Source organism: Panulirus ornatus, chromosome 59 (genome assembly GCF_036320965.1).
Source record: "Panulirus ornatus isolate Po-2019 chromosome 59, ASM3632096v1, whole genome shotgun sequence".
Classification (NCBI taxonomy): Eukaryota; Metazoa; Arthropoda; class Malacostraca; order Decapoda; family Palinuridae; genus Panulirus; species Panulirus ornatus.
In genome coordinates this window covers 11,225,914-11,238,032 of record NC_092282.1, presented here as the reverse complement: position 1 = coordinate 11,238,032, position 12,119 = coordinate 11,225,914, and the positions used below count along the sequence as shown (strand labels likewise).

The window sequence follows — 12,119 nt, the reverse complement described above, 5'->3', positions numbered from 1 at the left end:
GATTAACTTCCCGCTTTCAAGGGAGTGAAGCTGCTTGTACAGTAGCAGTTGCTATTGAGGGAGGGAATGACCAAAGAAATAAGAGTCCCGTGTTTCTGCTGCAGAAGGGGAGAAACCGGTGCCAAGGTGTCATGGTTCTGCTTCAGGAGGGAGTTGGCGTTGCCGAGGACTGGTTGTGCTGTTACAGGATGGGGGTAGAGGTTGCCGAGATCCCATAATACTGGAGGTTGTGGGCGTCGCTAAAGTCTCAGTGCTACTGAAGAAAAGACGGAATGTTGCTGAAGTTACAGGGTTGGCTCGAGACGTAACAAGGCGAATAGTTCCATCATTATATTCGTCTTTATACGAGAAGTTGGCTGGTGTTATGGGATCATGCAGGAAGATATTAAAGAGGATTAGAGAAAAAAAGATTGTCCCTTTGGGAAATCCACTGAAGAGCTTGAGGGTTTTATAGGTGAAGCCTTTGTGAATAACTCTGGTTTATTTGCCTGCAATTGAATTGGTAAACCACTTTATTATTATTATTATTATTATTATTATTATTATTATTATTATTGTTATCATTATTATTATTATTATGATTGTGTAGCGAGATACCACGAATCTTTTCACGAATCTTTAAGATGTTTGAGGATGTGTGAGGAATTGGTGTCAAATGCTTCGTTGATATCTATTGCCACTAGTACAGTGCGGGAGGGAGGGTTATGTTTGTTTGAAGCCATTCAGAATGTGTCGTATAAGATGTGTGGCTGTGAGAATTCAGTCAGGGCATTACGGCAGCTTTGGGGCTCTGCTGTGAACAGTAGAATCTAGATTTGGTGCATTATACATGATAGGTAAATGCCGGATGTGTGGAACGCAGTCGAGACTATTGTTCTTTTCCTTTTCTTGAAGCTACCTTGCTAAGTAATCACCTACTTACATCTATACAGTGATCGATACGGCACAGGCAAAACATGTACCAGTTATGGCCTACACAGAACTCCTTGGATATTTATAGACTTAAGAAAGACAAAAGAAGGAAGAGTATTCCACAGTTTGTTCGAAGAAGGTATAAAGGTTGTCCTTTATGGGGTGTTGTGCTGGAACTAGCTGTCAGTCTTTTCTCCAGCTCTCATAAGCTTGAAGTACTCATTCAACATACATGTATGTATGGTTCTTTGGTGATCGTATTTTCTTTAACATGCACGGTTTGTGTAAATCAGATCACCATCAATAATCCTCAGTCTCTCTTCTGATGACTTAACCGCTCCTGTAGCTTGGCTATAGACTCAGTTGATTAACAGTTTTGTTTTTCTGGGTTCCACCAAGCAATGAAATCATAATTGATGATGCTTTCTGTGGTTGAAATGTAAAGACAAAAGAAAAATCGTCCCATATATACAAGTTGCAGTTCCTTGTGTACATTGGCTAACAATGTATTTATAATGTGATCTGATCATTTAGGATGTTTGTCTGTCACATCATCACCCAGGGAGTACGTAAAGCCTTTTTCCATAAACGAATTATCGAGGATGGGAAACAGAGTTTCTCCAGTGGCCATACTACCCTTCCGTTTGTCGTGCCACACTTTCCTCTGTCATCGTGTATCTTTAGCTATGAAACTTTTGTCCTCCGCACAGTGTTACGAAATAAGATTTTTGTTCTTAATAGGTAAAGTTAGATTCGATTTAAAAACTTTCCTTGGAAAGTGAATGGTTTCATCAACTCGGACTTTTGTGACTAAAGGATGACATCAAAGCGAACAAACTGACTCAGGTATTTCAAGGTTATTTATCTTTTCACAGAAATCCAGCCTATACTTAATGTGTGAAGTTCGAAAACTACCGACAGCAAGTGATTCACAAATGAATAATCTTGGACAGTTCATTTGTAAAGGATTCTATGTTGGGAATGATAGGTCGGAGGGGAGAACCGTGTCTGTGGTTCGTGGGGAGGCCATACATACATCCATACATGGGAGATAAAGATTCTTTTTAAGCTGTTCCGTCCATTCAGATATTTACGTCATTTCCCACACCCCTCTTTTCTCAGTCAAGTATGATTAAGATATATAGATGACATGCTTTCTGTTCGACCCACTGACAGAGATTTTGATGACTTTTACTTTGAAACTAATGGCTTGCATCACCCTATAGCATTATTCTGGTGTTTATCATGGATCGTAGGCTTTTGGAGAAAAAGTTTTATGTGCACATGTAACAATCTCATTTATATATGTGCAAAGTAAGGCATCTCAGTAGATTAAGCCTTGTGTAAAAGGATTTACATGAACACTGTCCTCACACACATTTAAAATTGAGTGAATCTAGTTGGTTACCTAACTGCCCGTCATTAATTATAGAAAAAAATGTCCTTGGTTATCAGATCATAGGGTATAATGTACGTATCTGTCTGATCATAGGGTATTACGTACGTTTCTGTTACATGATAGGGTATTATGTACGTATCTGTTTGATCATAGGGTATTATGTACGTATCTGTCTGATCATAGGGTATTACGTACGTTTCTGTTAGATGATAGGGTATTATGTACGTATGTTAGATCATAGGGTATTACGTACGTATGTTAGATCATCGGGTATTATGTACGCTTCTGTTAGATCATAGGGTATTATGCACGTATCTGTTGGACACGCGGGAAAGCGCCACTGATGACATTCCAGTAGAAATACAAAAAGCAAAATTGTTCACCCAGACTAACAATTTTTCGATAGGCATTTTTACCTTAACCATTGGAGGTACACCAACCTTAAGTAACTCTATGACGAATCCTTTTGAACTAGTTTTTTCGAGTCTTAGTAGGTTAAATAAATGATCTTGTTTACTTTCCATTAGCAGCAATTAGACTATAATTTCAATTAGCAAATAAAACATAGGACTAAGCTAATGACTTTTCTACGACATGAATGACAATGTGGAGGCTCTGTTCAATCCATGACCATAGTGAAGCAAGTTGTTATAATGGGAATGCTTTGTGCCAAGTAAACTCCTCTTCGTTCATATCACAGACTCTAGGTTCTTGAATAATTGGTCCACAAAGTGCCGAGCGGTTTGTTCCGTGACGAGATGACACGAGTAACACAGGGAGTAGTTGAGTTGGCCATGGAAAGTGTGGAAATTGTGCTGCCAGCCGTCCGGCGAGTTGCCTACGGCTCGCACCAAATGCGTTATTCTTACATGTTTTGTATCAGTTGACACGAGCGAGTCTAAGTTCCCCATATTAGAAGATGAATAATCCCTTCCAGATTTTCGCTCCAGAGAAAGGGCTTCAAAAGAACATCCCCTGAGCTTACTTTTGATATAGTTCTGTTTTAATGACGAGTGCTCTTTGATGTTTTTACGAAGGCTCTTGTGGACAGTTCTGGCGTATTCCCAAAAGTTTTCCCGCCAGTTTGTCGCAGTTTCGACATTATTAGCAAACAAAAAGATATGGCAACCGAGAGACCGTGAGGTGTCCCCTGACCAATACCGACGCATGTTTATTGTGTGCAGTTCCTTGATGTGATAAGCTTCCTGCTTCATGCCGGTCTCCTCTAATATATCTACAATAGAACCGTTGAGAAGAGCCGTAAAGCCACTGTGAACCGTCACTCCTTCCTCTTTACATCTCTTGAGAAAATATTTTGTTGTGTTTTTGTCCAGGTCCTTGATCATCACCTTGGTCTTCACTTCACCCCCTTCTGGTGGAGAGAGAGCTTGAACTGTCAGTACTGGCATCATATATACCCTTCTTGTTTCATCCAGAAGAGACTGGAGGTACTCCGGGTCTTGTTCTAGCTCAGCTTCTACTTTCGACTCTAATCTTTTCGTTTCCTCTCCTACATCCCACTCGCCCAGCTGTTCCTCGTCGTTAATGGTCTTCCCTTCAATGACGTCGTCCAAAATTTGTAGGAATAAGTCAACAATTTTCAAGTTGGACGTGCCATCAGCGATGCCATGATGGTTTGCGAGAACGAGGCTGCGGGTGTAAGGGAAGGCAGCCTGGAGTTCTGGCATGGGGCACTGAATGCCTTCCCTTGCTCGTAGTAGCCTAGCCCTCCACAGAGGACCTGTAAACGAGTTGAATCTAACCATCATATCTTCCGCAACCTTCCGCGGATCAGTGTCCTCGATTACCTATAAAAAAAAAAAGTCTTTAGTCATTACAATATATTCATCCTTGTATCTCCAATACCTTACACCGCTTTTAAATTGTATTTAGTATGTAAACAAAAACAGGTGTAACTGTCCTACCTGAAAATCAATCTCCTCCTTGTCCATCTCGCAAGCCCAGAGGGTCCCTTCACAAAGACGAAAACATACCCTCAGTGTGGGGACCTTCCTGCCAGAAAAAGAAAACATCACAGTTCCTTCTGTTTCAGTACATATAGAGACGTGCAGAAAGAACTTAAAGGCTGATTTCTAATTCTTATTGGACACTGAAATTTCTTCGTTGGGACGGGGATCTTTGTCAGGAATTTCAAGTACTGTAGTTGTAATGTTTATTATCACGTAATTCACCACTGATACAAACACCTGACTCTATTGCTGTTTATTTCTGTAAAAAAAAAAAAAAAGTATTTTGTATTTGATAAGTACAGTATAGTAAAGTTCAGTTTTACCAATTTCTTTTTATCCACCTATTTTATCCGTAAATTCGTGTGTTATTGCATGCGTGCGTTCATGCGTTTTATTTTTTTTTTCTAACCTCCGGTAAAACTGAACACCCATTTGTTAAGATGGTCTGGCCTTTGACCGGACCCTTGAGACTTAAGCATAAGGCTACATCATCATTCCCAAGGGTTGAAGGTCATACGGGTCGTACCGTTGTCCTAAATGGTCGTACCGTTATGCTCTGAGGTCACATATTCGTCCTTAGGAGTCGTAAATTCGTGCTCATTGGGTTAAGTTTTCAACGGATCTAACGTACACAAAGTCTTCATTCGTCGTGAATGGCGCGCCAGGAAGGGTAACGTGTTGCACATCCATTCTTTTCGATGCCAGTGGCCAAAGGTAGGTTTGGCATAAGGTTATTTTTACTCACTAAATGTGTAGTATTACAGGTAGGTCGCAGCCATTATTATAAATAGGGGGTGGGCGTTTAGAGGCAAGGTTTCTTTTCCTAGCAAAGTGGAACTCGATTGTCAGTGGAGTTTTGGATTAGCGGGATCCAAGAGCAGTGCCCTAAAACGTGAATGAAAGGATCGAGAGATGCCGATATGTGAAGAGGCTTTTCTGTAAATTCATAAATGCAGTGAACGACTCCTGGGTATTTATTGTCGATTGTGTGCCACAGTACTCCACTGGAATTGACTCTTTTAATACTGTAGTTATACGAATCATCTCAGAGCACTGGCTCAGGTTAATATTTTCCTACAGGACTTTCAAAAGTGTTTCTTTTCTCATGATGTTGCTACTATTTTCTGTACATCTGAATGTAACTAACTGTTCGATTTGGCTTTGCCATGAGGGGCATCGCCAAGCAAATTTCTCTCCATCCTTCATATGTACTTGTCATTCAAGTATTTACTTTTGCATTGCGTTCTTTTCTACTTTCTCGATCTATCTTTAACTCTTATGGGGAAGCTATGACTATGAGTATGCTTGTTCTTTTCACTAAGCGCTGCAGTATTTCCATATTACCTACTGAACCTCTATATTTTACTTGAGGCTTTTTTTTTTTTACTTAACTGCACAGCTAAGCAAACTGCAGCTGGTATTTATGCAGTGCAGGCGCCTCATTCTGTTATGGATGGGGTGTCTCTTTTCTCTTGAGAATGAACTTTTGAAATTTGAATCCTGAGATGTGTTTGCATCTGGGGGGAAAAGGTGCGGTACGGAGCTACAGAGAGGGGTGTGTGTGTATGTGGGTGTGTGTGAGGAGATCCAAACGTGTAAAAGTGCGTGACACATACACTGTGTGACTAAAGGAACCTCGAGATGTATGAGTGGTTACAGACCTATAAAGGTGCAGGAGAGCCTTCCTGACGTGGTCGTCTTGGAGAGGTGCGACGCTGCTCAGGGTCACCATGTAAGACGTCAGGTAAAGATTAATATTTTGGGCCTCGTCAAAATAGTGCTCCAACTCAGAGGTGGGCCTCAGCCACTTACACGTTCCCGTGGTGGCCATACTCGTTCACTTGCTACAAAGAAAGAAACGCTTACCTTAATTTTCCTTGGGATTATTATTCAACATACAAAAAATCACAGTAATTGTTGGAATACGAATGATAGTGGTTAAAATGGAGGGTTTTAAAAGACGTATGTCTATGAATATACTGACAATAATACATATGGAGCTGTTGTCCTCAAACAAATTTTGGCAAGTGCACTTGGATTGGGAGTAATTTTTTCTTAAACGGGTTGGGCCAGGTTAGGGTGCTTGTTGCAGTTTTCCGCTAATTTTCTCTGATCTACCGTAAAGGATCCTGGCGATAAGTAATATTCCACAATGAATATTTTTCTGAACGATAGAAACTGGTATTCATTAATATACGTTAACAAATAGACGAGCGTTCTCATACTGAAATTATGTTAATAATATTTATGATAACTTGTATCTGCTCATCTTGAACATGAAAGTGTTTAAGATTTTCGATTGGTAGTAATATCTTGACGTTCACTGCATGAATCACCCTGGCAAGCAATAGGCCTAAGCCCTAAATATCCAACCAAATTAACCATTGCAGGTAATAGGCACATCATCCACAGTCCTGTAAAAGAATAGTAATTGCTACACAGAACAATGAAATCGAATACCTAAGCTGAGCTTTATGTATGTTTGCACAGTTAAAGAGCTTTAATAATGGGTCACATAATTACTCAAGGGATGGATTAATCCTTCGTATAAACACAGCACTTGTTTGGAAGAAAAGAATTCTCGACAAGACTTCCAAATTCTTGGAGGCAGACTTAGCTATTTTCGTTATGTGGGGGTTTCCAAGATAGTGGATGTTATAGTAATACCAAGTATGTTCACCAAGTCTCGAGATTACATTACAGAACCGTGTTTGGAGAGAGGAAACTTGTGGAATTTTTTATAGAGACAGGGGTAAAAACTGGGTTTTTTGAGGCATTAAACTTAACCAGATTTCGTCTACTCCACTGAGATATCCTGCCCAAAGTCTGAGTTTCCAGAGAAAGTTGTGTCGAGACGAAATGCAGAGCGAGTGAGAGAAGGAGCAGAAGTGAAGGATGTGGAGGAATGCAGTGTGCAAATGTCGGCATGTGAGTGCATTCAGTTATTTGTGGAAGACAGGAAATCGGTGATAAAAAAAAAAAGTGTAGGAGTCAGGACAGAACCTTGAGGGACACCGCTATTAATGGAGTAAGGGAAAGCGGCGGATCCATCAACAACCCCGGATATTGGAACGGCCAGAGAGGAAGCTAGGGAGCAAAGTGAGAGATGGAAGCCAAAAGAATGGAGCCTAATTGAGAGACGAGACCCCGATGCCACACCCTGTCAAAAGCTTTAGATATATCAAGAGCGACTGCATAGTTAGGACTGAGTTGCAGTGGGGGAAATGACTTGATGGTGTAGATACGTTGTGTTCACACGGAGGCGGGCCAGCACGACACCACCCTCCCTTGTAATGGTACGGTAGGAGGTCGGTCAGTCTCCTATTTCTGGTTTGAAATTATCATGTAAACCCAGGTTAGTCCACTGACTTAGCCATAGAAGATGTGACTTTTTCTTGGGACAGACCGCGGCTTCTGAGCCTCGTATTTCTCCTCATTCGGCAGTCCACTTGGCAAGTTTATTTGCTTGTTCGCTGCCGTAAATGTTGTCATGACCAGGCGCCCAAAGCAAGATCGTGGACTTATGGCATGTATGCAGTTTATCAGTGATGAGGCTCCTGTATCTCATATGCATCTGTTGAATATCAGTGTATATAGCTTTAAGTGCTGATGTATGATTGGCCAGGCGGAACTAAGGAAAACGGTCGGTCACCCACACATTCATTCATCTAGGAGCCGTCGTGTGCGGGTGTGAGTATAATTAGAATCTCTCTTAATCAATTCCCTAAGTCGCTGACAGACCTACACCTCCGGTGCATTACGTGTGTTGCAGGGGAACCGCCCGGTGTTGATATGAATGTTTCATGGCTCCCAAAGCGCTATCTTTTTCCGTCACCAGTTGAACAACTTAACTTACATTTACACCCGCGCCTACCCGAACCCGTACACATAGGAAGTGAAGTCTGACGGCCAAGGGGTGCAGCGAGCGCCCCTAATAACTTGGAGGTTATGGGCGGTGCTGCCAGCATTATGCTCCTGCCCTGCACCTCAAGGAATGACTCATACAGGATGACTAGATCATGTTCAATTTCCTGGGCCCTCGCAACAGCATACGTAGAATTTACGTGCTTCCCTTCTGAACTTTACTTAAAACTGGATTACTTGAGGACGTTAAACACTAATATACACAACAGGTTCACTTTCCTGGTTGCTAACAAATACTTTCGCGTCGTTTCATACAAAAACACTGTTTCATAGGGGAACTGATGAGGTGGTATGCACCAACGGTATTATCCCTCAAATACCAAATCTTATCGCCAAATCTTCATGCAAGAGGCTGAAAGAAGACAACAGTTAAACACAATCTGTATATTTCTGATCTTCCGTGTTGTTCTTCCAAAGAAACGAAAAGCCGTAGAGTTGAGTAATATTTATTCCTGAAGATAGGAACCTGTTTAAAAAAGAAATAAGACAAAACCAGTTTGCAAATTGCTATATCCTCACCTGGACTGATAAAGCGATGATAACTTTTGGTATCTGCGGGAGACGAGTCACAAAGCCTGCTAGACGTACGTGGCTGACTGTTTACTAACAGAGTGGTTGAATAAGCACTGCCGAGCCGGCGCAAGTAGAGACGTTACCAGTTACCGAATTTCTCGATTTCTCCAAATGTAATAGGATCTTCCGTAATCTGCAAATTTAAGTAGCTTTACTGCATCTTGAATCTTTTTCTTTTATTTTTTTAACTAGGGTTACAGTATTATTGCATTTATATATATAGAGACGGAAAAAAAATAATGTGCTTTGAACGTGACCAGGCTTTTTCGTAGCCGTAATTCCTTCTTTATTAATTCTCTGCACGGGATTTAGATCTAGTATTGTGTTGCTTTGAGTTCAACGTGGAGCGACATTTTAGGAAATGGTCATGATGACTAGGGATTGTAATCGGCGCTGAAAACTGTAAATAACTCACTGGAGTCCCATTCGTCCTGAAAGTATTTGCTTTTTACTAGTTTGTGCGTCTTACAGATGCTTAATGGAGAGAGAGAGAGAGAGAGAGAGAGAGAGAGAGAGAGAGAGAGAGAGAGAGAGAGAGAGAGTGTTACCTTCCTCAGTACTGTACACTAAAAAAAAAAGATGCATATTGTTACAGTATCGTGCGTCATGTCTGCATGACGTACGTAAGAGGCCCAGGCAGCACAGCCGACTTGACTTGTTCAGTCGTTTCTCTAACATCAGATGCCCAGAGGAGACCCGAACGAGTCCTAAGTTGGTGATCTGTTGCAGCAGTGCTTCGGTCTGAACCTGAACCAGAGAGTGAACCTGAAGCAGAGAGGTAGGCTTGGAGACCAGCTGAACCAGACGACAGATTTTCCCACCTGCAGTCATTAAGGAAAGAAAAATGGTGAAATTCATGACAAGGAGGTTCGTGAACTTCGGAAAAGCAGTCGGATTTTCTCCCATGGCATCGCCAGAGAAAATATTAAGACCTCTCTTACGTAACATTGAATTAAGTAAGAAACTTGTTAATGACGATGTTCAGAAATAGTTTTGTAGTGTAAGAGTGTTGGGTAAATCAGATTGACTGAGGACATGGATATTTCAGATTAACGTACATGAATTTAAAAGGCTGTATAGTAGTTCAGAAAAATGTTCGAGTTGGGGCCCTACGATGGTAAAACTCCCCCCCCCGAACAGTACAAATAAGTAATTACGAAGCTCTCCACACTTTCACACGCAGCCAGAAAGAAACTGGTATTTACCCTAACCTAACTGGCAGGTAGTATCACGAGGAACTCATCTGAGAGTTCACAGTTGAACACCACCTGGAGTGAAGCATTCCCTCACACTGCGACACAGTTTCTAGAGTGATTTGTAGCGAGCCACAACTTGTGGAGGGGGCAGTACTGTAACCCATGGTCATATATTTTTTTTTTTATGCTATTCGCCATTTCCCGCGTTAGCGAAGTAGCGTTAAGAACAGAGGACTGGGCCTTTGAGGGAATATCCTCACCTGGCCCCCTTCTCTGTTCCTTTTTTTGGAAAATTAAAAAAAAAAAAGAGAGAGAGAGAGAGAGAGAGGGGGGAGGATTTCCAGCCACCCGCTCCCTCCCTTTTAGTCGCCTTCTGCGACACGCAGAGAATACGTGGGAAGTATTCTTTCTCCCCTTTCCCCAGGGATAACCCATGGTCATGTATATATATATATATATATATATATATATATATATATATATATATATATATATATGTGTGTGTGTGTGTGTGTGTGTGTGTGTGTAAGAGAGGCGGGGCTAAGACGTCGTTGGTAGGTGTTTTTGGAGTGTGGCATCACCGTGCCTGTCCGCCTTGCTGACTTTGAATCAATGTGGTGGAGTACAGCTTTGCTCATACATTCTGTCGTCTACAATTATCAGCGCCGCCTATATAACCTCTGCTTATAAAAACCATTTGCATGAACACTGCTAAAAACGTCTTTCCACATTACAATCTGAACAGTTTCGGTACACGGGATGTGCATATCCTCTGCGCACAGTGAGTAAAAGCAAGTGTCGATACGAGATTTGACCCTGGTTAAGGTCAGACCGGTACAACATTTTCTGTTATCAGTAATCAATGCCAATAGCTCTGCCGCATCACTGGTAACAGGACGATTTTACCGGGATTTCTCGGGGTCTTTTAAGATAAAGTCCACAACTGTTATCGTGGGGTTAGGGTACGACGCCGGAACTGCTGGTGCTCGACAAGTTGTCATATTCAGACAACCCTCCAACCAATAAGAATTGTTTATATTTCCATAGCCAATCAAAATGTAAGGTTGTATAGCAGCAAGGGTGAACGCTTGTCTTTACTTGTACCCACTACACCCGCTGAGATTGATTCCTCTCTCTCTAGCCCAGCGAGGTGGGTGGTGTCCCCTGCTGTAAACCTGTAAGCCCTGCTGTGCTATAAGCCCGTTACCCGAGTGCTGTGTTATAAGCCCGTTACCCGAGTGTTGTGCTATAAGCCCGTTACTACTGTGTCACGTCAGGTTTAGCTAAGTGTTTACTGTGTTACATCAGGTTTAGATAAGTGTAACGATGAAGTTCATTGTGTCACGTCAAGTATAACTAAGTGCCACAAGAAAGAGATCTCCTGGCTTGAAATCTTATCTGGAATGTTAACTCATGTTCAACGTTAACTCATGTTCAATGTTAACTCATGTTCAATGTTACACTCACTTTCAGTGTTAACGTAAATGTTTCATGCCTGATGTATGTGCTTATCTTTGTACACTTGAATTCTTTCATTATAAGTAGATTTAATGCAATGCTGGTCTTTAATTCAATCCCATAACTTTATCATTGTGTTATCCTGAGTTGTGCAACTTGACAAATCTAACGTCCTTGTAAGACGAGGACCAGTATAGTATTTGTAACATATGTTACTGGCGACCTTGCTCGATTAAGTATTGAGTACGTAACAATATATAGTGAGGTTAATGAAGGTAAAAAGGAAGAGACATGAGAATGTATTTACGAATTTTTGAGGAAGTCAAAAGCTTTTAGAATGTACAGACCTTTTATGTTCTTGTTTTACGTTAATTCACCCAAAATCATGGATATTTAAATGTACCGTACTCAAAAACTTTCACAAACCGATGGATTCATTATATCAGGCGGAGATTAAAGAAATTCGCTAGTTGGTAACGTCTCAGGCTACAAATACACCCCCATTTCTTGCCAACTCTCCAGTACGGGACGAAACACCACTTAGAGATATAACGTTTTGAGGTTTGTGAAGGTTACGTTGTTGTGTTTGCCAGAGATAACAAAAGCTACCACCACTGAATCAGTCCAGGTGAGGTTAGTTCATTTCCCTGCCTAGTTCCATATCTTTTTGATGGTATAGAGATTATT

At 41.3% G+C, this 12,119-nt stretch overlaps 2 protein-coding genes across 9 annotated transcripts in view; one reads left to right on the top strand and one right to left on the bottom strand.

Moving 5' to 3' along the window:
- LOC139767326 (uncharacterized) overlaps positions 1-12,119 on the top strand; it is a 206,833-nt gene that overhangs the window by 173,875 nt on the left and 20,839 nt on the right. The window contains exon 1 of one of the 8 annotated variants that reach the window (XM_071696628.1): positions 11,925-12,065. The exons of 2 other annotated variants lie outside the window; for them this stretch is intronic. The gene's annotated coding sequence lies outside the window, so the exon portion shown is untranslated. Of the gene's footprint in view, positions 1-11,924; positions 12,066-12,119 lie in introns of those variants that run through there. 5 more of the 8 variants (XM_071696630.1, XM_071696629.1, XM_071696623.1 and 2 more) reach the window with 5 other exon arrangements.
- LOC139767110 (uncharacterized) lies at positions 2,821-8,854 on the bottom strand. The gene is made up of 4 exons (XM_071696095.1): positions 8,725-8,854; positions 5,943-6,125; positions 4,237-4,324; positions 2,821-4,119 (listed from the first exon to the last, which is right to left on the bottom strand). Exons 2-4 carry the CDS (start codon positions 6,110-6,112, stop codon positions 3,001-3,003), a joined length of 1,377 nt encoding a protein of 458 aa, XP_071552196.1. The 5' UTR covers positions 6,113-6,125; positions 8,725-8,854; the 3' UTR covers positions 2,821-3,000.

Bases quoted from the DNA above. Each gene is read 5' to 3' on its own strand.
- LOC139767110 (XM_071696095.1), bottom strand. From the start codon at position 6,112: ATGGCCACCACGGGAACGTGTAAGTGGCTGAGGCCCACCTCTGAGTTG. The intron at 4,325-5,942 runs GTCTGTAACCAC...TTTTTCTGGCAG, and splicing joins GCTCTCCTGCACCTTTATAG to GAAGGTCCCCACACTGAGGG. The intron at 4,120-4,236 runs GTAGGACAGTTA...TTTTTTTTATAG, and splicing joins AGGAGGAGATTGATTTTCAG to GTAATCGAGGACACTGATCC.